Here is a 26,265-nt window from a genome sequence, read left to right as displayed (position 1 = left end):
CATATGATTCTAGAGCTTAGCCATCATCCACAATAGAACAGAACCCTAGCAAAGGCAAGATTTGTTTTCTCAGCAATCTTGGTTCTTGGTTCTTGAAGAAACCAGGCTGTATGTATGGCCTTCAACTCAGAACGACTCTCCTCACAACTAAATTAGCCTCAAGTAGTCACCTGCTTTTTCCTCATAGCAATTCCTTGAATTTAGCTCTTTTCTGTTCAGAAAACAGTACTCTGAAACCTTGAGCGCCCATTTGCCAGATGTTTGACCCATTCTGTGTGACAGAACCACACGGATTCTCAGAAACAGCCAGTCTGTTTGCATCAAGCTCTGGTCTCATCAGCCATCTGTGACAGGGCTAACTGTACTACAATGTACACATTAAATAGATCCATCCACTCTAAGGCTCTTCCTTGCATTAGCATTCTCCCATCTAAAGGCATTTTATAACTACTGAGCCCTTTGCAGCCCTATCCAGCTCAGTGAGTTGTGAGAAAGGGAGCTGAAACATTCTGACAACCTTAATAAAGAAATTTTTTCTAGGTAACAGTCTCATTAGTATAGTGAGGACACATTCTTAGCACCAAATAGAGCCTAGGTTGTAATTCCCGCTTTGTCACTGCATGTGACCTTGTGAAAGCTATTTAACCTCTTCACCTACTTTTCTACCTAACAGGAACTATGAGAATTCAAAGATAATGTATATGGAAGTAGTTTTAAAATCAAAGAGCAATGTCTGATATTTTGCAACTAGTTAGTGCATGGTGAAACCACAAATAGAAGTTTGGCTTGGAAATGCAAATTCTTAGCATCCCCAGTGTACAATGTTATTGAATAAATTAATGAATGCTAATAAATCTTTAACTTTTTAAAGTTAAAGGACTATCCCAGGTAGTCCTTTCCCTCTGGCAGCATAACTCAACTTTCACTGCCATGGCCTCTTTTCATGTGTCTTCTCCTCTTCTATTTTTTTTTTTTTTTTTTTGAGACGGAGTTTCACTCGTTACCCAGGTTGGAGTGCAATGGCGCGATCTCGGCTCACCGCAACCTCCGCCTCCTGGGTTCGGGCAATTCTCCTGCCTCAGCCTCCTGAGTAGCTGGGATTACAGGCACTCGCCGCCATGCCCTGCTAGTTTTTTGTATTTTTAGTAGAGACGGGGTTACACCATGTTGACCAGGATGGTCTCGATCTCTTGACCTTGTGATTCACCCGCCTCGGCCTCCCAAAGTGCTGGGATTACAGGCCTGAGCCACCGCGCCCAACTTCTCCTCTTCTTAAAAGGACACTATGTATTGGATTTAGAGCCCACTCTAAATCCAGGATGAATTCACCTCAAGATCTGTAACTAATGACATCTGCAAAGACCCTGTTTCCAAATACAGTAGTCCGTCCTTTCCCATTTTACTTCCCCCCTGAGATGGAGTTTTGCTCTTGTTGCCCAGACTGGAGTGCAATGGTACTATCTCGGCTCACTACAACCTCTGCCTCCCAGGTTCAAGCGATTCTCCCACCTCAGCGTCCCAAGTAGTTGGGATCACAGGTATGTGCCACCACACCCAGCTAATTTTGCATTTTTTAGTAGAGACAGGGTTTCGCCATGTTGGCCAGGCACGTCTTGAACTCCTGAGCTCAGGTGATCCACTCGCCTTGGCCTCCCAAAGTGCTGGGATTACAGGCGTGAGCCACCATGCCTGGCCCACGATTTCACTTTGTTATTTCAGTTACCCAGATTTAAACCACAGTCCAAAAATATTAAATGAAAAATTATAAACAATTCTGTTTTAAATAACTTTTATTAGAGTGTATTGTTACAACTCTTCCATCTTTTTAGTTCTGCTGTTAATTTCTTAAGTGCCAAATTAATAAACTTTATCATAGGGGTATGTATGCATAGGAAAACAAACAGTATATAGACATAAGGTTCAGTACTATCTGCTGTTTCAGGCATCCACTGAGGATCTTGCAAATGTATCCACCACAGATAAGGGTGGGGTTGGGGTGGCTACTGTAAGGTCACATTGTGACATTTCAGGTACATTAAACTTGTAGGGACACTACTATCACACAAGCAACATAATGCCTCTTTTGACACAGTAAGGTTTAAAAACAAAAAGATTCAAATTTTAATTCAGCTTGATAAAATTAGAATTCTTCTCCTGGGGGAGTTTTTTGTTTTGTTTTGTTTTGTTTTAAAGCAGTTAACATTTAATGAACCTCCCTCTATGTGGTTTCAAACCACCAGGTCACAGCTCCCCCTGACACACTTAATCTTCTCCTCAGCTCTTCGGCTGAAAAATTTGGACTTCACGATGACAGGCTGCTTTGGGAGCTTTCCCTTGCCCAGAACTTTGTAGTAGCCCAATTGCACCACATCAATTATGGGAGCAGCCCCAGTCTTGTTTTTAGCAGCCATCACTAATCAAGGTCCACAATCTGTCAAGGATGACAGTTGGGCAGAAGCTCTGGTTCCTCTTTAAGTGGTAATGCCTCATGCCAACTTTCCGAAAGTAACCTGGGTGGTATTTGGCGAAGTTGATCCTGTGGTGATGCATACCACCAGCATTACCTTGGTCTCTGGGGTGCTTCCGGTGCTTGCCAATGGGGCCGTGGCCATGGCTCACGTGGCCCCGAAGTTTCTGGGTCTTCCTCATTCTGGATGGCATGTTGGCAGCCCAGATGAAAGAGGAAGGCTTCGGCAAGTCTCGTGAACTATCCAGAAGTTTCTTTTTGAGACAGGATCTCACTCTGCCACCCAGGCTTGAGTGCAATAGCATGATCACGCCTCATTGCAGCCTCAAGCAATACTCTCACCTCAGCCTACTGAGTAGTTGGGACTACAGGTGCACCACCATGCCTGGCTAAGTTTTAAAATTTTTGTAGAGATGGGGTCTTGCCATGTTGCCAGGCTGGTCTCAAACTCCTAGCCGCAAGCAATCCTCCCACCTCAGCCTCCCAAAGTGCTGGGATTACAGGCATGAGCCACTGTACCTGGACTCTGGGGAAAACTTTTAGAAATAAACCTTTAATTTTTGAAAGAAAGCTAAACCAAACAAAAAAAATCAAATCCCTAAAACTGAGTCTTCCCCTTTAATTTACTGGCTAAAACTGATGATGAAAGAAAAAGTACCTTCTTATATAAACAAAACATTATAGATCAATGCCATATATAATTTATTACTTATTAATGTAACTTCAACTTTCTTATAACAATTCAATAAGCCCTCTCCTAGGACTTAGGAGCTTTTAAATTTATGGTTTTTACTAAGAAAGCCTTTTTTTAAAAAAATCCCTAAGCTATATATACCTAAAACATTTAAAATCAACTTTCTAAATTTTAAAAAATGAAACTATAACCACCTTCAAAACATACAGTAAAATGCATTATGTAGTCAAAGTGTAAATTATTCAAAATAGCATGACATCTACAAATAATTTCAAATCCTAATATAATTACTTGTTTAAGTAATTTTATAAATTACCAAATTAGAAGACAATATTGGTTGACTGTACATTTTACAAACTGTAAGAATATATCCCACACTTAATATATTTTAACACTCTGAGATATTTTCTACATTAATAAAATTTATTCTATTATAAATGTTCGGGAATTCTTTATGATGTACCAAGATTTCATATGAAAAAGCAGATGCTATTTTTTACTTCTGATATAAAACAGTTAAGTATGAACCCAATGTAGAAATCTGAAGTTAGACAATTCCTTTGGCAGAAAACAATTATAAACAGGTTTTAATATAAATAGAACCGGTAAGCCCATAAAAAGGAAAGAAAATAACCTTGTGTTTCTTAACACCTGAAGAATCATCAGTACACAGATTTAAAATCATTTTTAACTTTCAACAGCCTGCAACACGAAATTTATTAGATATGAAAAAAAATTAAGAGAAAAAAACTTCATGTATAAACTTATAAGTGTCAATATACACTATATATATATATATATAATGTTTTATTATTCTAAAACTACATTATTCATAATGGCTGATCTCAATTTAGTGAGTGTGCAGTATTTATACTGGCTCAAAGACATGCTGAATTAAGCTTTTATATCTGAGATCACAATTATACATGAAATACACAAACATTAAAATAAGTTTATTAAATACAGTTTGGGAGAAAAAATGTAAGAAACTCCATATATATGCAAATGTTGACTATTACCAAGAGCAGCTTTGGATTTTTTAATGGTTTTTTAAAATTATTATTTTGTAAAGAACAAATTTGTTTCCAGAAAGGTGCCATTCAGAAGTTTATAACTTGAATTAACATATAGGTAAATACTGAATGAAAAACAGGACATGAGATATTAAAGGTTAAAACTTTCTGTTCAGTTTTTTGTATCTGAAGTAAGACAATGACATAAACTGAGCTTTCAAATACTGCTAATTTTTCCATTTAAATGTAGATCAAGTAGCATATAGACTACTCTGTTCTAGGATAAAGTTTCTTTGAAAAATGAACACATTTATAATCAAATCTCTGTAGATAAATAACAAAATTCTCAGAGCACTATCTTGAAATGGATTTAGTAGTTAAGACTGTTTTAAAAAACAAATATAGAAATCCTGCTTCCATGCAAGTAACTTTTTAAAAACTAATGTCCATTGTTTTTCCCAGTCTGAATATGTTTCCATATGCATATGTATTTGCAATTTCTATTTTGCATTATATAAAAAATTGGTAGACGATGAAGTAGTGTGCAAATTTTTAGGAGAAAAATAATCCCTACTGGCTTACTACCAAAATCCCAGTTATATAGAACCTATTAGCACTATAAACTAACTCAAAATACGGGCTTCAGAAAAACTGCTTCAATAGCCTCCCTATCAATCTGTCATCTATGAAGTCATCACCTGCTATTATTCCACAGGCTCAGAATTACTTCAGAAATAAATGGTCGATTTTTTCAACAGCTTGGTATGCTGACAGCTTAGCAACGGTACTTGAATCACTTAAAAAAAAAAAAAAAAAAAAAAAAAACCACATCACTAAAAACATACTTATCATCCATGCTTGGTATATCTCACAACAAATTATCAGGAATGTCTCATGGCTCAAATTCACATGATCCCATAAAAAGGATATGCAGCATCTCTGCATACCATATTGCAGGGAGAAAAACGAATGGACCGTTATCTTCATTAGAGAATAGCCAAAGTCACTTGAAAAGGTTACTAGTGGCAATTCTAAATATCAGAGATACATGTAGAAAAGCAAATGTTTTTCCTTAGGGAATGGAAATGTTTTGTGGGACAAATTCCTGCACAGTTGGCATGACTGGCTGGGGGACTGACTAGATGCTTTATCACACATCTGCATTTATAAGGTCTTCACTGTTAATCACAGAAAACATTTTTGTTCCTTCCAAATTGCTCTTGCTTATACGCTAATTACTACTGAACATATCAGTGAGAGCAAAAGTGACAATACTGCAAACACAACTGCAATTTAAGGAGCCAAAAGAAAATATGCTGGCAAGCTAAATGCTTACACACAAAAAAAGTTAGTAAGACACTCTGAAAAAATCATTTCAAGTTCTTCAGTGCTCTTATGACATTTTAGGGGAAAACAGTGGTTTCTTTAAAATAATATTTTAACACTCCTATCTCATACTGTTTAGTGTCATAAGGCTACCTAACAGGTATCTAGATTTACGTAGATAAATCGAAAAGTAAGACAAAACTAACTGAAAGCATCTTTAAGCTGCCTCTAATCAAAAGATTGACTTCAAATGAACTGGAAAAAAAAAAAAAAAAAAAAAAAGACCAAAAAAAAACCCCAAAAACGTTTTATGGCCTTGTAGAGTATGAGAGGTTTTTGTGCTTTATTCATTCATAGTCCTTTTGAGTTGAGAGGAAAAAAGTTTTAATGTTTTCAGGTTGGAATCACAAGGATTGAATAATACACTTAGGAAGGCTTTCAAGAAAATGGCTGCTTTGTTTCTAAAGGAGAGGCTGCTGATGGTAATTTGTGTGCTGCTGTGCAACTGGATGAGCTGGAACTGTCACCGGAAAGCCTGCCAGTTGAGGCAAATTGGAAGCAGTGTTCTGATAAGATGACATATCCACAGACATCCCCATTTGCTGTGTGTAAGCAGTTGTACCAGTAGCTGATTGTAGGTTAGATTTCTGGTTCATATAAGTAGGATTGGAAACAGTGTCTTGTCCAGTGCTACAAACAAAATTGTATAAAGAAAACCATATTACTTTGCAATATCTAGGTTACAGTTAGACATCAATCATCACGACAAAAATGCCCTTTCCATCTTCTAAGTTTATGTAGCTCTGCTGTTCTGATTACAATTTAATCACTCCTGCCACTGAATATTGTTAATCAAATTTTCTTTTTTTTGAGATGGGATCTTGCTGTGTTGCCCAGGTTGGGGTACAGATCATAGCTCACTGCATTCTCGAACTCCTAGGCTTAAGCAGTCCTCCTGCCTCAGGCTCCTGAGTAGCTGGGACTAGAGGTGTACCACCACTCCTGACTAATTTTTAAAAATTTCTTTTTTGTAGAGACTGGGTCTTGCTATGTTGCCCAGGATGGTCTCAAACTCCTGGGCTCAAGTGATCCTCTGGCCTTGGCCTTCCAAAGTGTTGAAATTACAGGTGTGAGCCACCACGATGAGCTTGTTAATGTAGTTTTTATATTTGGTAAGAAGAGAGAGGTACTTGAGAAGAAATAAAATGTAGATTCTAAGGCCGATTTAACTTCCAGAATCTCTAACTAAAAACATTTAGAAACCATCTGAGGAGATGCAAACTGTTTCTGATAGAAGTACCCTCGGCCAGTTGCAGTGAGAATGAAGCCCTGGCTCAAGATGCCACCTTCAACCAATAGTCTCCCTTCCCCATCTCCAAATCGAGCACAAAGAAGTCTACCTCTTCTCTGCAAATATCCTTCAAGCTTTCCTTCAGTAATCACTTTTTACTTTCAAAGGAAAAACAGTGCAGTGTGTATAGGACCCAAAATGTACCCTCAGGATAGTCCAAAACTATAGTTTATCTACTGACACTTCGCAAACTATGCTGAAAAATCATAGCAAATTGGAAGACTTCTGTCTGTTCCTATAACTATTAGGGCATACATTTCTTTTGAAATATATGTAATTTTAGGGCTGAGCTTGGAGGCTCACACCTCTAATCCCAGCATTTTGAGAGGCCAAGGTAAGAGGTCTGCTTAAGGCCACGCTGGTTTGAGACCAGCCCAGGCAACACAGCAATATTCATCTCTATGAAAAATTAAAAACATTAGCTGGGCATAGTATACACCTGTGGTCTCAGCTCCTCAGGAGGCAGAGGTTTTAGAAGATCCCTTAAGCCTGGGAGTTGGAGGCTGCAGTGAGCTATGATCACACCACATACTCCAGCCTGGGTGATAAAACCCCATCTATTTAAAAAGAGTTTTAATTTAAAAACATTATGTAATTTTAAATTCCACCAAATACACTGCTTACAATAAAAGAGTATTAGTTTCAACACTACACCAGTTTTTTCCTCCATAATTACTAGTGTCACCAAGGATGGCAAAATTTTGTATTTTATTCTAACTGAACACTAATAGGAGATTTATTTCATTTTCATATACTATCTAAAACTCATACTCATGGAATTTGAGGGTGGGAAGACACCTTACAGATCATCTACATATGATTATATTGAATGAACATTTTGTATGGTTAAGCAAAGTGAATAGAAAGGAAGATTTAAATATAACTTTTAGAGTAGAAGTGTTTTTATTAAAAAACAGAACTACAGGGCTGGGTGCAGTGGTGCACGTCTGTAATCCTATCATTTTGGGAGGCCACAGTAGGCAGATCCCTTGAGCTGAGGAGTTTGAGACCAGCTTGGGCAACATGGTGAAACCCCATCTTGACAAAAAAAAAAAATACGAAAATTAGCTAAGCATGGTGGTACTCACCTGTAGTCCCTGCTACTCGAGAGGCTGAGGTGGGTGAATCATTTGAGACCAGGAGGTCAAGACTGTAGTGAGCTGAGATCACGCCACTGCACTCCAGCCTGGGTGACCAAGTCAGATCCTCTTCCTTTTTTTTTTGAGATGGAATTGCTCTGTCACCAGGCTGGAGTGCAATGGAACAATCTCAGCTCACTGCAACCTCTGCTTCCTGGGTTCAAGTGATTCTCCTGCTTCAGCCTCCCAAGTAGCTGGGATTACAGGTGCAAGTCACCATGCCCAACTAATTTTTGTATTTTTAGTACAGATGGGGTTTTACCATGTTGGTCAGGCTGGTCTTGAACTCCTGACCTTGTGATCTGCCTGCCTTGGCCTCCCAAAGTGCTGGGATTATAGGTGTGAGTCACCGTGCCCAGCCAAGACGCTGTCTTGGGGGAAAAAAAAAAAACTCAACTACAAATTCTACAGTTCAAACACCCTTCTTTCTAAGGGTCAAAGTAACAAGTTTTCTAATTTTTAGGAGTGCATGCAGATAAATAAGTCTGGGACTACTTTACAGGCTGATTATACCACAGTGCTAAGCACATCATGGGCTTAGTCTCATAAAGAACAATTAGCTTTATTTTGTCCCAGGGATGCAGACTACAAGTTTAAGTAAGGGCAACCATCCCAGTATGGGCAGCAAAGCTAAGGTAACACCATTCCACTTCACAGGATTATGAATAAACAGTTCTGTAACTTCATCTTAATAAGGGTCTATAGATTCTCATTCTGAAAATCTAGGAAAATTAACACACAAAATTACAAAAGTAACACAGTTCCCAAAACTTACCTTAAATATGAAGTTTGAGCAGAATGTGTTGTCACTGAGGAATTCACATTTGGAGGCAGAGATCTCAGTGGACCAATTTGATCTGGTCCTAGGCTATAGCTTGGGGCAACCGTTACTTGGTGAATGCTCTGACCCATATAGTTTCCACCATGTGATTGAACTGGATATGTCTAGTAATCAAAAAGAAAAAGCTGATTCACTGATCTCCCAAACATGTGCCTAATAATATATTTAAAATGTTAAAAGACTTACAGGAAAGAAAAAATATAGTTCTTTGAGAAGCAATCTGATTCTACCAATCTATCCATCTCAGAACTAAAAGTGGAGAGCTGTCAAATCACAGTGCCAAATCTACAGAAATTTGATTTGTTTGACTGTTCTTTTATTTTTGCAGCAAGTTGGAAGAAAACAGGTGGTGTACTTTTAAGTAGTGGATTACAATCTATCCAGGTTGCCTATTGCTCAGTAAACATGTCTTGCTGTAGAGCCACAGAAAACTACACACTCCCTTGAAGGGAAGCCCACCATCACTTCGAGTCACTATGAGAATGATAACTTTCTTTATCCTCATCTCAGGGTGACTCATCCAACTCCTTCCTAAGAATAAAACTTAAGAGAAAAAGCTGAAAAAGAAATGGTATAAGGGTGCCAGGCCTTCCCAGGCAATGTTTATTTCCTGCCTTTAAGACAAACAGGACAAAAGAAAAGAAGAGTTGTGGGTAAAAGACATGTATCTTCAGGGAATAGCAAAAATGGTCTAGGTCTCTTTGGACATTTTTATGTGTCCTACTTATTTTCAGGACAACAGCTCCTTAAGGACAGGGTCCACCACCTGTCTACCATATATAGCCTCAAAATAATGCATCCATTTAATATCATATCATACCATAATGATCATCAATCCAGTTTTAAATTAAGCTATTTTTAAAGCAAAGACCATTCATCTGAAAATTTAGGATGCTAGAAATGTCAAATAAACTATATTAAGTACAATCACATTACCTCCTTAGTAGACATGTAACAATCTACTAACAATAGGCTGGGACTGCGAAACTGAATTTCTGCAGTTTAGGGTTCATGAGTAGCCTACACAGATATAACTAATGTATTATCCCAACTGCTTCTACTAGAGACATATTTTTGTCAAATTAGAAAAAACACTTTTGAGGGCCGGGCGTGGTGGCTCAAGCCTGTAATCCCAGTACTTTGGGAGGCCGAGGCGGGTGGATCACGAGGTCAAGAGATCGAGACCATCCTGGTCAACATGGTGAAATCCTGTCTCTACTAAAAATACAATAATTAGCTGGGCATGGTGGCGCGTGCCTGTAGTCCCAGCTACTCAGGAGGCTGAGGCAGGAGAATTGCCTGAACCCAGGAGGCAGAGGTTGCGGTGAGCCGAGATTGCGCCATTGTACTCCAGCCTGGGTAACAAGAGCGAAACTGTGTCTCAAAAAAAAAAAAAAAGAAAAGAAAAAAAACAAAAAACACTTTTGAATATTTCAAATGCTCTTATGAGTGAATAGTGTAGATACAGGTTATGTGAGGAATCAAACAGAAATAAAGTGAACCTTTTAGAGAAATGAGTTGTGCTTGGCAAAATGCAGTCTGTAAGTAGAATGCGACTAAACACCAAAACCTGACACATAATGGCAAATAACCCTTTACAGACACACAAAAAAGCCAACATAGTTTTATCATACAATGGTGCAGACATTGCTGTTTTGTTCCACTTTCACAGCAGCAGCAAACAACTCTGAAAACAGAAGCAATGCTGAATAAACCCCAAATGTCTTTTGCAGCCAGAAATCTTTCCTACCCTCCTAAGTTTCAAAAAGATCAAAGCATGGCATATTTGATAAATGTATCTTGTCTGACGTGACAGTTACCATAGTGACTATTCTTTTTTTACTTAACAATTATGTTGTGTCAAGTCATCTAAATTATGCACCCACCTTCTACCCTTTCTCCTTGGGTGTCTCCTTCACATGCACCTTTATACACCAGTTTTCATAAATTAACATGAATTTTGCTCATCCAAGCTCATTCTGAATTCAATTGGCTAACTGGCTGAAATTTCAAAAATGCTTCTGAATGGGGATACTGACAAATACAAGTATTCACTTCATATGGCAAGCCCACAAAAAAGGTGGTAAGTACTTGAAAAAGATGCTGTTCATGGATGGCTTATGGAGTCTGTACCTCCTAGATCTGTATTCCTTTGCTATGCATAAATTTTTAATCATTTAAGTCATGCAGCTAAGAAAAGGAAGTATAAAGCATACTCATCAAGAAGTTCATTGTGCCTATTAATAATCAAGTAAGTCAAAGAAATCTTTATGGACATTTTACATGAAATGTTAAATCTTGTCAAACATTAGGAACAGCATTAATACCTCACCTGGGAGACTTCTGATATGTCAGGTACTATCCTAAATCAAAAGATTTATACTCCCCAGGCATGGTGGCTCATGCCTGTAATCCCAGCACTTTAGGAGGCCAAGGCAGGTGGTTCACCTCAGGTCAGGAATTATGGTGAAACCCTGTCTCTACTAAAAATAAATAATTAGCCAGGTGTGGTGGCACGTGCCTGTGGAGCCAGCTACTCAGGAGACTGAAGCAGGAGAATCGCTTGATCCCAGGAGGCAGAGGTTGCAGTGAGCCAAGATCACACCACTGCACTCCAGCCTGGGTGACAGAGACTATGTCTCAAAAAAAAAAAAAAAAAAAGGTATATACATTCCACATTTACAAAAAGGATTTATACTTACATAAAAGATCTATGCTTTATAATTACAAAACCATATGAAGAACCAGAATAACCCTCACATATTTAATGGTTTTTTCATCCATGTTAAAACTGAACTAAAATGTTTTTGTGAAATATGAGTATCTGTCTAATTTGTTTTGGTGAATGTTAATTGTTTAACCAATATTTACCAAAACAAAGATAAGGTTTATAATTCTATTCACAGACAATAGAAATCTTAATACTTTGCTGTAAAACATTTTCTTTTACTTTAAAACTTGTTTATAACTTAGAAAATGTTCTCGAAAAACATGCTCACCTGCATTGGAACCACAGATGATGCAGCTGGGTAATGTGCTGGAGGGTGGAGCTTTGAATAGACTGAGTACACTGGTGTTTCATTCACCAATTTGTTATAGAGTTCCAGAGCTTCCAAGACTTTTACATTCAATTCAGACAATTCTGAATGCTTCCTGATGTAGAAGAAAGGTATTATAATATTCTAGTTTTTAGCATGTATTTAGCAACATAAATTTGTTTTTTTAATTTAGCACAATTTATATTCATATATTAAAAGGCTCTTTTTATATTTAATGAAAGAATATTCACAAAGGAAAACTGAGAGGAAGAACTGTTTAATCCTTGTAATAACTAGGCTGATACTTAGGCAGGAGAATAGGGTCTAGAGGCAGGAAACCTAAGGCTGTCTCATGCTGACTTCCTATAACTAAATTGAAAGGAAAACTAACCCAAACTTTCCACACCTAGGAAAGATACACCCTTTGCAAACCCCCGGCCACAATGGTAAATTGGCTGTTGGAAAAAAATCCGACTGATCCCAGGTCCAGTCCTCATTTGCAACTTTGTAACTTCAGCCTCGGAATGGTTGTTGTCCACAACCAAGTCTCTGAATGGCTGCTACAACCAATCAGACGGACTGTGGGTGGACTGTGTATTTCATTTGCATAGAAATACAACTTTGTAACTTCACCCTAGCCTCTGATTGGTTGCAAAAAGCTTTTTGTAACCAATCAGATGTCTGAATACTTCACAAGGGTAAATAATAGTAAGAATTTGTTGACGCACAGGAAACATTTCCCAGAAGAGAAGCTGCATCTGCAGCTGTGGCCATGGAACAAGAAAAAGTGCCAGTTGGCCTATTCAAAAACCGAAACTGGTAAGAAAACTGGTTAATGGTTGAATTCTCACTCAAAAAATTAACTAATGTCACAACGGTCACTTTGATTTTTTTTTCTTTTGGGACAGGATCTCATTGTGTCACCCAGACTGGAGTCCAGTGGTGCAATCGTGGCTCACCAAAGCCTCCCTGACCTCCCAAGCTCAAGTAATCTTCCCACCTCAGCCTCCTGAGGAGCTGGGACTATGGGTGCACACCACCAAGCTCGGCTAATGGCTTAAAACTTTTTTTTGTAGAAATGGGGTCTCACTATATTGCCCAAGCTGGTCTCAAATTCCTGGGCTCAGACGATCCTCCCACTTCAGCCTCCTGAAATGCTGGGATTATAGGTGTGAGCCCCAATACTGGCAGCCTCACTCTGACTTCTAATTCTTCTATATCTTTTCCTTTAACAAAATTCTTTTTATCAACAAAAAATAAGATTAAACTGTCGCAGCTCCTGACTTTTTTCCTTATATATTATGATATTTGTTCATATCAAGGAATAATTATCAAGGACAATGATTTTAATTGTAGAATGTGTGGACATACACTCAGCCCTCCATGTCCATGTGTTCTGTACCAGCGCACTCAACCAACTTCAAATTGAAAATACAAAAAAAAAAAAAATTGTGTCTGAACTAAACATGTACATGTCATTATTATCTAGACCATACAGCATAACAAGTATTTATATAGCCTTTACAATGTGTTAGGTATTATAAGTAACCTAGAGATCATTTAAAGTATATAAAAGGATGTGCAAATGTTATATGCAAATACTATACCATTTCATTTCAGAGACTTAAGGATCTGCAGATTTTGGTATCCTTGGGAGGTCCTGGAACCAATCCCCCATGGACAACAAGGGATGACTGGTAAATCAATCTCATAATGAAAGACATTATTGTTACTTCCAATTGTGATGTCATAAATAACACTGTTACTGAGTATCTTAAAAGCTAAATCTTTGCATCTATCCCTACGTATTTAGTATGGGCTTGAAATTGCTGTGTTAAAGAATATGGACTATTGGCCAGGCATGGTGGCTCGTGCCTGTAATCCCAGCACTCTGGGAGGTCGAGGCAGGCAGATCACCTGAGGTCAGGAGTCCGAGATCAGGTTGGCCAACATGGTGAAACCCCATCTCTACTAAAAATATAAAAATTAGCTGGGCACGGTGGTCGGGTGCCTGTAATCCCAGCTATCAGGAGGCTGAGGCAGGGGACCAAGGTTTCAGTGAGCCAACGTGATGCCACTGCACTCTAGCCTGGTTGACAGACTGAGACTCCCTCTATAAAAAACAAAAAAGGCCAGGCCTGGTGGCTCACTCCTGTAATCCTAATGCTTTGGGAGGCCGAGGCAGGTGGATCATGAGGTCAGGAATTTGAGACCAGCCTGGACAGCATGATGAAATCCCGTCTCCACTAAAATTACAAAAATTAGTCAGGTATGGTGGTGCCTTGCCTATAGTCCCAGCTACTCTGGAGCCTGAGGCAGGAGAATTACTTGAACCTGGGAGGCGGAGATGGCAGTGAGCTGAGATCATGCCACTGCAACAGAGCGAGAATCCATCTCAAAAAGAAAAAGAACTATTTTTTAGCTCCAGAAAAGTTCCTAATAATTGTATTCTTAGCCTCATCTATGATAATATTTTTGAATCTTTTCCAGTTGTTTAGCCATTAACCATTAACATCCCTGTATTGAAACAAAGTAGCTGTGTAAATAGATACTTAATGCTTTCTCTAAAATATGGCAAAACTGTCAACTGCCACATGGATTTTTCATTTCTTTAGAAAACACAATAAATTTATTTTTAAAATGCCCCCTGGAACAAAGATGACAATCTTTGGTGACTAGGAAAAGTCTTGCTGCTGCTACTGTACTTCTCTGGTGGAGGTAGAAGAGAAGCAGTTTCTATTCTCCTTCTTATTTTGGCCCTATCTAATCCCTTCTTCTTGTGTTGTTTATATATTAATTCAATAAATATGGTTAGAAAGGGATGACGATGAAATACTAAGCCCTATCCCTTGTTTTCAATTCACTATGGCTTCTCTCTCTGACTTCAGATAGAGAGGTGAGAAATAAGGGAGCAGAACCAAGTTAAAAGCTCAAAATCCTGATAGTCCATCCTTCAGTGTTGCTCCCATTTTTAAAGAACAATAAGGGCCAGACAAGGTAGGAGGCTGAGGCACGAAGATCACTTGAGGCCAGGAGTTTGAGACCAGCCTGGGCAGCTTACTAACACCCTATCTTTAAAAAAAAAAAAAAAAAAAAAAAAACCTGAGTGTGGTGGCACACACCTGTAGTTACTAGGGAGGGTGAGGGAGGAGGATCCCTTGGGCCTGAGCAACAGAGAACCTGTTTTCAAAAACAATAATACTTTTAAAAAAAGAAAAATAGGCCGGCTCACATCTGTAATCTCAGCACTTTGGGAGGCTAAGGCGGGTGGATCATGAGGTCAGGAGTTCAAGATCAGCCTGGCCAAGAAAACCCTGTCTCTACTAAAAATACAAAAATTAGCCAGGCATGGTGGCGGGTGCCTGTAATCCCAGCTACTTGGGAGGCTGAAGCAGAGAACTGCTTGAACGTAGGAGGTGGAGGCTGCTGTGAGCCAAGATCGTGCCACTGCACTCCAGCCTGGGTGACAGAGTGAGACTCTATCTCAAAAAAAAAGAAAAAGAAAACTACGTAAGACAAAATTAAAAGAGTAATAGAAACAAAGAAATACAAGAAATGAGAAGAAAAGGTGTGATTTAGCTTCACAAACACTAGAGAATTTTCTTTTGAAATTTTTCTAAGTACCACTTCTCATCACATTAGAATTCAAGTCTTGGCTGGGCACGGTGGCTCATGCCTGTAATCCCAGCACTCTGGGAGGCCAAGGTGGGTGGATTATGAGGTCAGGAGTTGGAGACCAGCCTGGCCAACATAGTGAAACCCTATGTCTACTAAAAACACAAAAATTAGCCAGGAATGGTGGTGCACCCCTGTAATCCTAGCTATTCAGGAGCCTGAGGCAGGAGAATTTCTTGAACCCGAGAGGTAGAAGTTGCAGTGAGCCATGAAGATTGCACCACTGCACTCCAGCCTGGGTGACAGAGTGCAACTCTGTTTCAAAAAAAAAAAAAAGAATTCAATTCTTGCTTAGGATTCCTGTTCTAATTTTCTTATCTATTCACTTTATTCTTTACTATACATTATCCCTTTAATTCCAGCCCAAGTTAGAAATAAAGGCTGGTGCATTAAGACCAAGAGTCCACAATTCTAAATATACTGTTTTGCCATAGGAAAATCAAAACAGTTATCTCAATAAAAAGCACCAGGCTCCCGGCCATCTTGGCAGCTGCTCTTAGTTGGGGGCCATCCTGGACCTAAGGCAGATGGCCGCAAAGAAAATGAAAAAGTCAGTGGAGCTGATCAACTCTAGGCTCCAATTTGTTATGAAAAGTAGAAAGTATGTGCTAGGGTAAAAGCACACTCTGAAGATGATCAGATAAGACAAAGCAAAATTGGCCATCCTCACTAAGATTGTCTAGCTTTAAGGAAATCTGAAATAGAGTTTTGATGGTGGCCAAAACTGCTGTCCATCACTACAGTGCAATGATGGGTACAGCATGCAGAAAATACTAGAGAGTATGCATACTGGCTATCACTGATCCAGGCAGTTCTAATATCACTGGAAGCATGCTAGAACAGACTGGTGAAAAAGTAAGCCATGCAAAATCTGTCTTTAATAACACTTGTCAGAGCTTGTTTTTTAGAAAAACAAAAATAAAAAGCACCACCTTGCTATAAGTTTGTAAGAGTCTGGGAAACTGGAAAATAATTTCCATGAATTGTACAGTTCCACAAAAACTTTCCCTACTTTACTGTTTGCCAAAAACAAGTGAACCCTCCAAAACTATACTTATTATTCCTTGCACAAAAAATCTCACCTATCAATCTCTTCAAGTTTTTCATCTATCATTGGACCCATCTGCTGGCAGATATCTGTAAATACAAAAATACTTAGAAATACAGAAACTTAATCCGCTTTAAGCCAATTTGAACAATTTTTAACAATAGAGAACCAATATACAATACTATGAATAATACATAGAGATCAAGCTCATGCTAGAGAAAGACTACAATTCAGCATTACTGCTACATATTACTATCATGTGACTAAAAGCAAGATCAAAAGCAATATTTAATAATATTAAAATATTACGTTTTCTTGAAACTATTACCTAAGTTGACACACTGTGAAATCTGGAGTTATCCCAAAATCTTAAAGACATCTAGAAAACTATGATTAGTTAACTAAAACAAATTTAAGCCACAGTGTATAAACTATGTAACCATTTGCCCATCAGATATGAAGATTGTTAATTTATTTAAGACATTTCAAGATGAAGCATACTGTGTGTTTCCCAATGTGAACACTGATACAATGAAGAGCACAATATAATTCTATATTCATAACCAGATGTTTCTTCTATAAAAAGATTTAAGAATAATTGTTCATTTACCAGAGATTTTTCTACCAAAGGATTTTTTTAAAAACATGTTTTAATTATTTTCACATATTTTAGAGACTAAAAAACATATCACCATACATCAAGTGACTAAGTTATGAAGTTAACAATGATCATGTATAATTTTGTCCTTTAAATTCATAATACCAGAAAATTAAACAGGAATAAACATTTTAAACATTTTGACTCAATTTAATATGCTGTTGTTTTTAATTCTGTCCTTTTTCAGACTGCAAAACTCTTCAGCCAATTTTACTAGGGGTAAAGAAATACAAAGACTTCCTTTATGAAAAGGATTTGCAGGTTTATGACAATACCTTCCAAGTAATACTTTCACTATTTTACTGTACTAGTCTGTTCCCCACCAGAGATTTCTAACTTCTAAAAGTTAACACAAGGCAGAAGAAACTGAAGACATTATAAATAGCTAAAATATGACATAATATTAAAATAGTATCTAATATTCATTAAGTACCTTCTAAATCCAAAAGGTCTTGGGAGTCTGGTTTCGAATCTGTTGGATCTATACTCTGAAGTACCTGCAGGGCTCTATCCATCTTATCCTAAAAAAGGAATAGGACATTTTTTAAAAACTCAAGAGTTTTAACTTCAGTGAATATTAAATTACTCTTTCCAAGCAATCTCAAAGACAGTACATTTAAATTGTCTTGGCAGTTTAACTATTAAACAAAAGAAGGACTCTACCTCATCTATATAAACAGGCTCAGGCTCTGATTTCTTAATTTCCTCCACATCATCATCAATTACATTCAATTTGTCCACAGCCGCTATAGAAACAAAGTAAACTTTAAGTTCCCCAGCATTTACTCAATAATTTTAGTCATTAATTTATAAGTGGCCTATGATTGTCCATAAGAAAAAAAAATGGAGGCCCTTTATATATTCACCACATTTTATAATCAATGTTATTACATAAATTTGGTCCTTTATTTCACAAACATTTATTTAGTACTTATTATGTGCCAGGCATTGTTCTAGGCATTTATACATACACCAGTGAATAAAACAGAAAGAATCCCTAACCCCATGGAACTTAAAATTCTAGTGGAGTAAGTATACAATATTAACAGCAGCTGACATTTTAGGTATTTTCCTGAAAATTGAGTGCCACCAATGGGGTGAATAAATATATGAGAGCAGATTATTATCTAGCTAATTTCATAGTTACATCTATGAGTTTCTTCTACACTCTTCCCTTCTATTAAAAAAATATTTCCTATACGAACAAAAAATTAAACTTACTTTACACTAACTTCGATAATAGTTAAAACAAGGCCAGGTGCAGTGGCTCACACCCATAATACTAGCACTCTGAGAGGCTGAGGAGGGTGGACTGCCTAAGCTCAGAAGTTCAAGACCAGCCTGGCAACACGGTGAAACCCCATCTCTACTAAAATACAAAAAATTAGCCGGGTGTGGTGGCATGTGCTTGTGCTACTTGGGAGGCTGAGGCACAATAATTGCCTGCATTCCAGCCCAGGCAACAGAGTAAGATTCCGTCTCAAAAAAAAAGTCAAAACAACACTAAATAAAGAAGTTTTTCAAGAAGAGAAGGTTGAAAAAAAATTAACAAATATACAAACTCTATTTTGACAAAGTAAATTTTGTACTCTATTTTGACAAAGTAAATTTTGTACTCTTTTTTAACAAAGTAAATTTCGGTAAAAATAAAATTACAACAAAAACCCTACGTAGCCCAACAATTGTAAATCCCAACTGTTAGCCATTTATTTCAAATATTTGGCTAACTTTCAAAAAAACAGAAGTCAGCATAACACAAGGATAAACTGAAAACCCAAAATATTTTTTCCTTTCAACAGTCTCCAGCCTATGCCAAAAGGAAATTGCTATACAGAATCCCCTAAGCATGGTCCATAAACTTTTTTAAAGGTGTCTCCAGTATTCCTACAGAGTCAGATAAGAGGAATAAAACTATAAATAATGGCAAAGTACCCTACATTCAAATCAGTAAGTATCGCCCTCCACGACTTTTCTGAATGTATGCCTCTAGACATACAAAGACAATGTTAACACATGATGCACAATGCTTTCATTTCAAGTTCTTTCTCCTGAACTGGCAAGGATTACCACTGATATATCCCTCAGTGAGTCAGTGTAAGGTCAGACTGACCGACTTTACAATCCTGCCTCAATCACTTACTAGAAACACAACCTCTCAGCCTCATTGTCCTTATCTGTAAGACAGGGCAACAGAAGCAGCTATTTCACAGCTGTGAGATTGAAATGCAATAGTACAAATGACTTAGCACAATGCCTGACAAATAATAAGTGCTCAAAAACCAGTAACTATTTCTGATTATCATCATTAATATTATTATGAGCTGCTCCTTTACACTCAGATCCCCCCACCTCCCTACCTGAATATCAAATGGCATGCTTTTTCAGTATAGTTGACAATGGCTAAAAAGCAGACTGATTAAAAGTTCAGCAGATCTGAACCAGGAACCTTAGTGGCTTGATTACTTTATTATTGTTTCAGGCTCCCTAGGATCAAATCAAGGTGAGGAAAGGTCTAAAACTGAGGAGTACTCCTAACCCCAGTAATCATACTTGGCACTTGCCAACCACAAGATCCCCACACCACTCTCCCTTTGCCACTGTGGTTCGGTAACAAATCAAAACACTCTTTGAACAGAAGAGTTAAGAACTGCCTTTTACACTATATAGTTAGGTTGATTTAAATACCCGCATGGTCACGTATTATTTTATGCCTGACATTTAACTATGTATGGGAACTCTCAAGAGGATTTCAAATAAAAGGAAATAATTTTTGGGATTGACATGGGCTAAATTAACCCCTTAATTTGGTTAAAAGGGAGGTTAGCTTGTCACGCCTATAAATAAATGATTTAAAACAAAAGTTAAATGCCCGTCTACATCCAAAACCAAATCATAAAATTTAAGTGAAAAAAACTTAAATAGCTCTAACCTTCTCTAAGATTTAACTTACCTGCCTCAGACTCTATGTTTAAATTAGTTGTTACAAAATTGGATGGGAAGAGTCCTATTCCTCTGTGATTTTCTCCTTTCCACCAATTGGCATCACTAAAAATACAGTGCAAAAAGTATCATTTGTTCCTCCAAATTTTCATACAATAGCAAAGAGGAATTAAAATAAAAATTAAATTTAGCCTCCTTTGAATATATTAGTTTACATGCAGCTATAATTCATTTTTCTTAAATTTAATAAATAATATTTAAAAGTATAAGTAAAACAAATATCCACATCCCTGTTTCTAAACTTAGAGCCACCAGGCACGGTGGCTCACACCTGTAATCCCAGCACTTTGGGAGGCCGAGGTAGGAGGATCACCTGAGGTCAAAAGTTTGAGACCAGCCTGGCCAACATGGTGAAACCTCAGCTCTACTAAGAATACAAAAATTACCCAGGCGTGGTGGTGCATGCCTGTAGTCCAGCTTCTTGGGAGACTGAGGCAGAAAAATTGTTTGAACCCAGGAGGAGGAGGCTGCAGTGAGCTGAGATCTTGCTACTGTACTCCAGCCTGGGCAACACAGCAAGGCTGTGTCTCAAAAAACAAAAATATTAGAACCAATTAGCAATTCATCATATTTGATTCTGGGCTTTAAGAAAGTAAGGTCATCCTTGGTGGTTCATGCCGGTAATCCCAGCACTTTGGGAGGCTGAGGTGGATGGATCACCTGAGGTCAGGAGTTTGACACTAGCATGGCCAACATGGCAAAACCCTGTCTCTACTAAAAATAGAAAAATCAGCATGATGTGGTGGTAGGAACCTGTAATCTCAGTTACTCAGGAGGCTGAAGCATGAGAATTGCTTGAACCCAGGAGGCAGAGGTTACAGTAAGCTGAGATCATGCCACTGAACTCCAGCCTGGAAGACAGTGAGACTCTGTCTCAAAAAAAAAATAAAATAAAATAAAATAAAAAAATAAAAAAGTAAACATAAAACACTTAAGTGCCCTTTATTAATAACCCCAAATCCCAACGCCACATCCATCTCACCATACTACCACAATAAAGTCGGTAGCTTTCTTGTTAAGTCTGTTTTTTGTTCTTTTACACATATCTATAGCCAACTCCATATAGAAACAGGCAGATATAGATGCTAATTCATACAGATTGTTTTAATTTTATATATTAATACTTTCAGATTTTGCTTATTGCTTTTAAATTAAAATTCTATCATACAAAAGGCCATATTTATCCATTCCTGTAAAGATGGACATTTAGGTTGATTCCAGTCTTTCATCATTATAAAGACTAAGGTAATGATCATCCTAGACTTGAGGGTATACATGCAACAATTTCTCTGGGCTTATTCATAACTAATAGTTGATAGAAAGAAGAGAAATCCTTTTTTTTTTTTTTTTTTTTAAATGAATGAGAGGTTTTTATGTTGCCCAGGCTGGCCTCAAATGTGTAGCCTCGCCTCCCCAAGCACCAGGACAACTGGCCTGAGCCACTGTGGCCCCCGAGAAATCGTATTTCATTGTATGCATTTGCAAGCATCTACTTGTGCTTGCTAGCTATTCAGATTGTCTTTTCTGTAAACTGCCTGTTCATATTTTTTGCCCATGTTTCTTTTTCTCCTGGGACCTGTATAAGTTCTTTATATACTTTGGATAGCAACTGTTTGTCTGAATTATGCAAATACCTTCTTCTAGACTGTCACTGTCTTTCAGCATATGTTTATGGTTTAATTCTACAGTGGTTTTTTTTCCCCCTTTGCAATCACATTTGGCAATCTTTTATGGCTTATACTTTTACCTTTTTCTACCCCTGAACTCCTAACATCTATCCTCCTATATACTTAACTGTAGCTTTAGGGTTTCTTTTTTCCCTCTCCCATGTTTAGATTTTTAATTCATTTGGAATGAAATTTTATATACTATGTGAAACTGACCCAATTTTATCTGTACTATAAAAAGAGCCATTCATCACAACAAAATTTATTAAACAGTCCATCACTTTTTCTACTAATTTTTAATACCCTGCCTTTCAAACAGTAATCTGTTCACTAGCCTATTTCTAAATTCCATTCTGTTGCAGCGTCCAATATCTATTTTCTACATCTTGTTAATGTACCTTAATGCCTGTTAGAGAAAATACCCTTTCTATGTTACTCTTTCTTATTTATTGCATAACTTCATTTCCACATTAATATTAAACTACTTTATAAGTTCTCTGGGGAAAAAGTCCTGTTGGGAATTGAACTAGAAATGCAGTGATTTTATGCAATAATATAAGAAAATGGAAATCTTTATAATATTAAGGTTCTTCCCTATGAACATGTTATCTTTCTCCATTTACATTTATATAAATACATAAAATGTAAATACATATTTATATTCTTTTATGGCTTTCAAATAATTTTAAGATTTAATCCATAAAGGCATTATATATCTTTGTTAGGCTTATTCATTTCTAGATTATTTATATATTTTTTGTTACTACTGAGAATGATTTGCTTTCCTACTACATTTTCTAAACAGTTGTGATTAAAGCGTACTACTGAGTTTTGTATGTTAAGCTTGTATCCAACAACCCTGATGAACTCCTACCACTTTTAATCATTTGTCCATTGGACTCTGGAACTTTCTATACAGAAAATCATAGTATCTGGAAATAATGGTACTTTTATCAATTCCTTTCCAAAAATCTGACTTACTGAACAGCCATTCTTAAGTATGAGTCTTAGGAATGAATTAATTTCTATGATTATGAAACATCATTTCATTTATGAGCACTAGAAAGAGATGAGCTACATATCAAAATACAGTAAGAGAAATGCTATTATATATGTTCAGAGTTCAAAGAAGGGAACTGCTAACTCTACTGGGAACTAAAAAGCAGGGAAAGGTTTAAAGGCTTCTCAGAGGATATAAAATCTGACATAGGTTTTGAAGGTCAAGTAGGCACTCACCAGGAAAAAAAGAAAATTACAGCTATGGAAATAAAAATGACATTTTGCCCTCCTGCCATTATAAATAAGCAAGAAAACAAGGCACAAAGAAACAAAAAGCTCTGCACTCTGAGATAAAACAAAAAACGTCAACATATTTAGTTTTAAGTCTCAAAGTACATGAAAACTTGAGCCTTTCCTTTGAACTACTGACTTCTTAACTTTAGTTTTAGGTCTCAAAGTACATGAAAACTTGAGCCTTTCCTTTTAACTACTGACTTCTTAACAAAAAGTACTCACTAACTTGTGCAATGACAATGGCTGGGGTAGTGATGTCCTTTATGGATATAACAGTCTTGTAAGGAAACTGCTGTCTCTACCATGAAAATATAAATTGTAAACCTGGAAAAATCTGGTAATCTTGTAGGGGTCTTTTCCTTAAAATAACTGCTTTATTTTTTAATATGGGGAGGCAACTTTAAAAGCCTGGACTCCCTTGCAAACTGTCCTTGAAAAGTAAAGTTCTTTTTCTTTTCTAAATGCTTTTACCTCCTTCAGCAGGGCTTTCCAAGCAGACAGAACCAAAGGTACAATGGAGGTCTAAGCAGAAAATGGCATTTTTGGAACTGCAAGAATTCCACTTGATTATTTGAAACGGTACACAGAAAACACAGAGTGGGCCAGGCACAGCGGCTTACGCCTGTAATCCCAGCACTTTGGGAGGTCGAGGTGGGTGGATCACTTGAGGCCAGGAGTTCGAGACCAGCCTGGCCAATATAGTGAAACCCTGTCTTTACTAAAAATACAAAAAATTAGCCAGGTGTGGTGGTACACGCCTGTATTGCCAGCTACTCGGGAGGCTGAGGCGGGAGAATCGTTTGAACCTGGGAGGTGGGGGTTGCAGTGAGCCAGTGCACTCCAACCTGGGCGACAGAGCAAGACTCTGTTTCAAAAAATAAATAAACAAATAGGAAATGTGTACCTTTTCTATCTGCTCAATGGCTCTTAAACAGATCTAAGAATGATATATTTTCAAGGGACATCTATGTGTGAAAATTTTATGCTTTAAATTCCATAAAAACAAAAATGACGAATAGAGTCATTTTCTGGATGACTTCCTTTTAATGGAAGACTGTCATTTAACTTTAGCACACAAGTTTGCATTTGTGTTTAAAATCCTACTAGTGATTACCAATCACCTAGAATGACAATATTTTATACATAAGCATGCTTACTGTAAGATTGGGGTGTCCTATCATCAAAATGACAGCAACTGACCACATATTCCATCATATTCATGTTGAATTCTCTTAGCAATTACAAACATAAAAAACTTCTTTTTTACAGTTATAAATCTTAACTAAAAATTGTCTTGTGAGCAGCAATTTATTTCAGAAAATTTTGTTATATAAAAGTAATGCTCTAAGGCCGGGCGCGGTGGCTCAAGCCTATAATCCCAGCACTTTGGGAGGCCGAGGCGGGTGGATCACAAGGTCGAGAGATCGAGACCATCCTGGTCAACATGGTGAAACCCCATCTCTACTAAAAATACAAAAAATTAGCTGGGCATGGTGGTGCGTGCCTATAATCCCAGCTACTCAGGAGGCTGAGGCAGGAGAATTGCCCGAACCCAGGAGGCGGAGGTTGTGGTGAGCCGAGATCACGCCATTGCACTCCATCCTGGGTAACAAGAGCGAAACTCCGTCTCAAAAAAAAAAAAAAAAAGTAATGCTCTAAATTAGAATCTTAGACAAAACTCCTCATTTTGTTTCTATTTATTTTATAAATATCTTTTTTTATTTTTTTATTTTTTGAGGTGGAGTCTCACTCTGTCACCCAGGCTGGAGTACAGTGCCACAATCTTGGCTCACTGCAACCTCTGCCTCCCAGGTTCAAGGACTTCTGCCTCAGCTTCTTGAGCAGCTGGGACTACAGGTGCATGCCACCACACCCAGCTAATTTTCTTATTTTTTTTTTAGTAGATACAGGGTTTCACCATACTGGCTGGGCTGGCCTTGAACTACTGACCTCATGATTTGCCCACCTCAGCCTCCCAAAGTGCTGGAATTACAGGCATGAGCCATGTGCCCAGGCTATTTTATAAATATCTTTAACTTCATTGTTGTGCAAGAGTATCAAAACTGTAAACCTAAGTTCTTTTGTAAGTACTCTAAAAGACACTCCTAAGCCTGACACTTCAGACTGTCAGTGTTCAGAGCTCACATTCTCTCTCTGCCTTTACAGATAGTCTCCAACTCATGATGGCATGACTTACGATGGTGTAAAAGTGATACACACTCAGGTACACATAAACCATTCTGGTTTTTACTTTCAGTGCAGTATTCAATATGTTACATGAGATATTCAATACTTTATTAAAAAATAGGTTTTGTGTTCCATGATTTTGCCCAACTGTAAGTTGACAAGCATCTGTATTTCTATCTATTCTCCTTCAGGAATCATGGTGTTCCACTCCAAATGATTACTTAAAACATTTTTCGGCTGGGCACGGTGGCTCAAGCCTGTAATCCCAGCACTTTGGGAGGCCGAGGAGGGTGGATCACGAGGTCAAGAGATTGAGACCATCCTGGTCAACATGGTGAAACCCCGTCTCTACTCAAAATACAAAAAAATTACCTGGGCATGGTGGCGCATGCCTGTAATCCCAGCTACTAAGGAGGCCAAGGCAGGAGAATTGCCTGAACCCAGGAGGCGGAGGTTGTGGTGAGCTGAGATCGCGCCATTGCACTCCAGCCTGGGTAACAAGAGCAAAACTCCGTCTCAAAAAAAAAAAAAAAATTTTTTTATTTAAGTGAAGATGGTACTATCCTGATTGCCTAAGAGACATTCCTTTTCCCATCTTCAATTTCTTGCAAAATTTTTTGTCTTATCTGAACCAATCAAGATACACACCTGAAATGGAGCCCCAGGATAAGTCTTCTTTGCCAGATGCTTGCACCACGTGTAAATCTGCTATCTGGTCCCCAACAGCACCTCTTTTATGGCATTCACCACATTCTGCCTTCTATACAATTGTCTATGTTGTAATTTTAACTCTCTTACTTTATTCTAGATTTTATGAAGACAGAACTGTGTCCTCATTTGTTATTCATTGTACATAGTAGATTACGTA

The 26,265-nt window shown here is 37.7% G+C and overlaps 1 protein-coding gene and 2 pseudogenes across 2 annotated transcripts in view; 1 reads left to right on the top strand and 2 right to left on the bottom strand.

The window, feature by feature from the left end:
• Window positions 1-1,772: 1,772 nt before the first annotated feature.
• LOC101031416 (large ribosomal subunit protein uL15-like) lies at window positions 1,773-3,355 on the bottom strand (annotated as a pseudogene).
• A 149-nt stretch (window positions 3,356-3,504) lies between these two features.
• The window catches only part of STAM2 (signal transducing adaptor molecule 2), a 54,833-nt gene continuing 32,072 nt past the window's right edge, over window positions 3,505-26,265 (bottom strand). For both annotated transcript variants that reach the window (XM_074399694.1, XM_003921976.4), the window contains exons 8-14: window positions 20,201-20,295; window positions 17,914-17,996; window positions 17,684-17,771; window positions 16,627-16,681; window positions 11,831-11,984; window positions 8,766-8,935; window positions 3,505-6,190 (exon numbers count right to left, since the gene is read on the bottom strand). In XM_074399694.1, the coding sequence (XP_074255795.1) occupies window positions 5,962-6,190; window positions 8,766-8,935; window positions 11,831-11,984; window positions 16,627-16,681; window positions 17,684-17,771; window positions 17,914-17,996; window positions 20,201-20,295 (874 nt within the window). In that variant the 3' untranslated portion in view covers window positions 3,505-5,961. The remainder of the gene's footprint in view (window positions 6,191-8,765; window positions 8,936-11,830; window positions 11,985-16,626; window positions 16,682-17,683; window positions 17,772-17,913; window positions 17,997-20,200; window positions 20,296-26,265) is intronic.
• On the top strand, window positions 16,072-16,486 carry LOC120364311 (large ribosomal subunit protein eL30 pseudogene; annotated as a pseudogene).

This window comes from Saimiri boliviensis, chromosome 5, assembly GCF_048565385.1.
Source record: "Saimiri boliviensis isolate mSaiBol1 chromosome 5, mSaiBol1.pri, whole genome shotgun sequence".
NCBI lineage: Eukaryota > Metazoa > Chordata > Mammalia > Primates > Cebidae > Saimiri > Saimiri boliviensis.
Note: the sequence above shows the minus strand (reverse complement) of the source record. Positions and strands in the feature narration are given on the sequence as shown.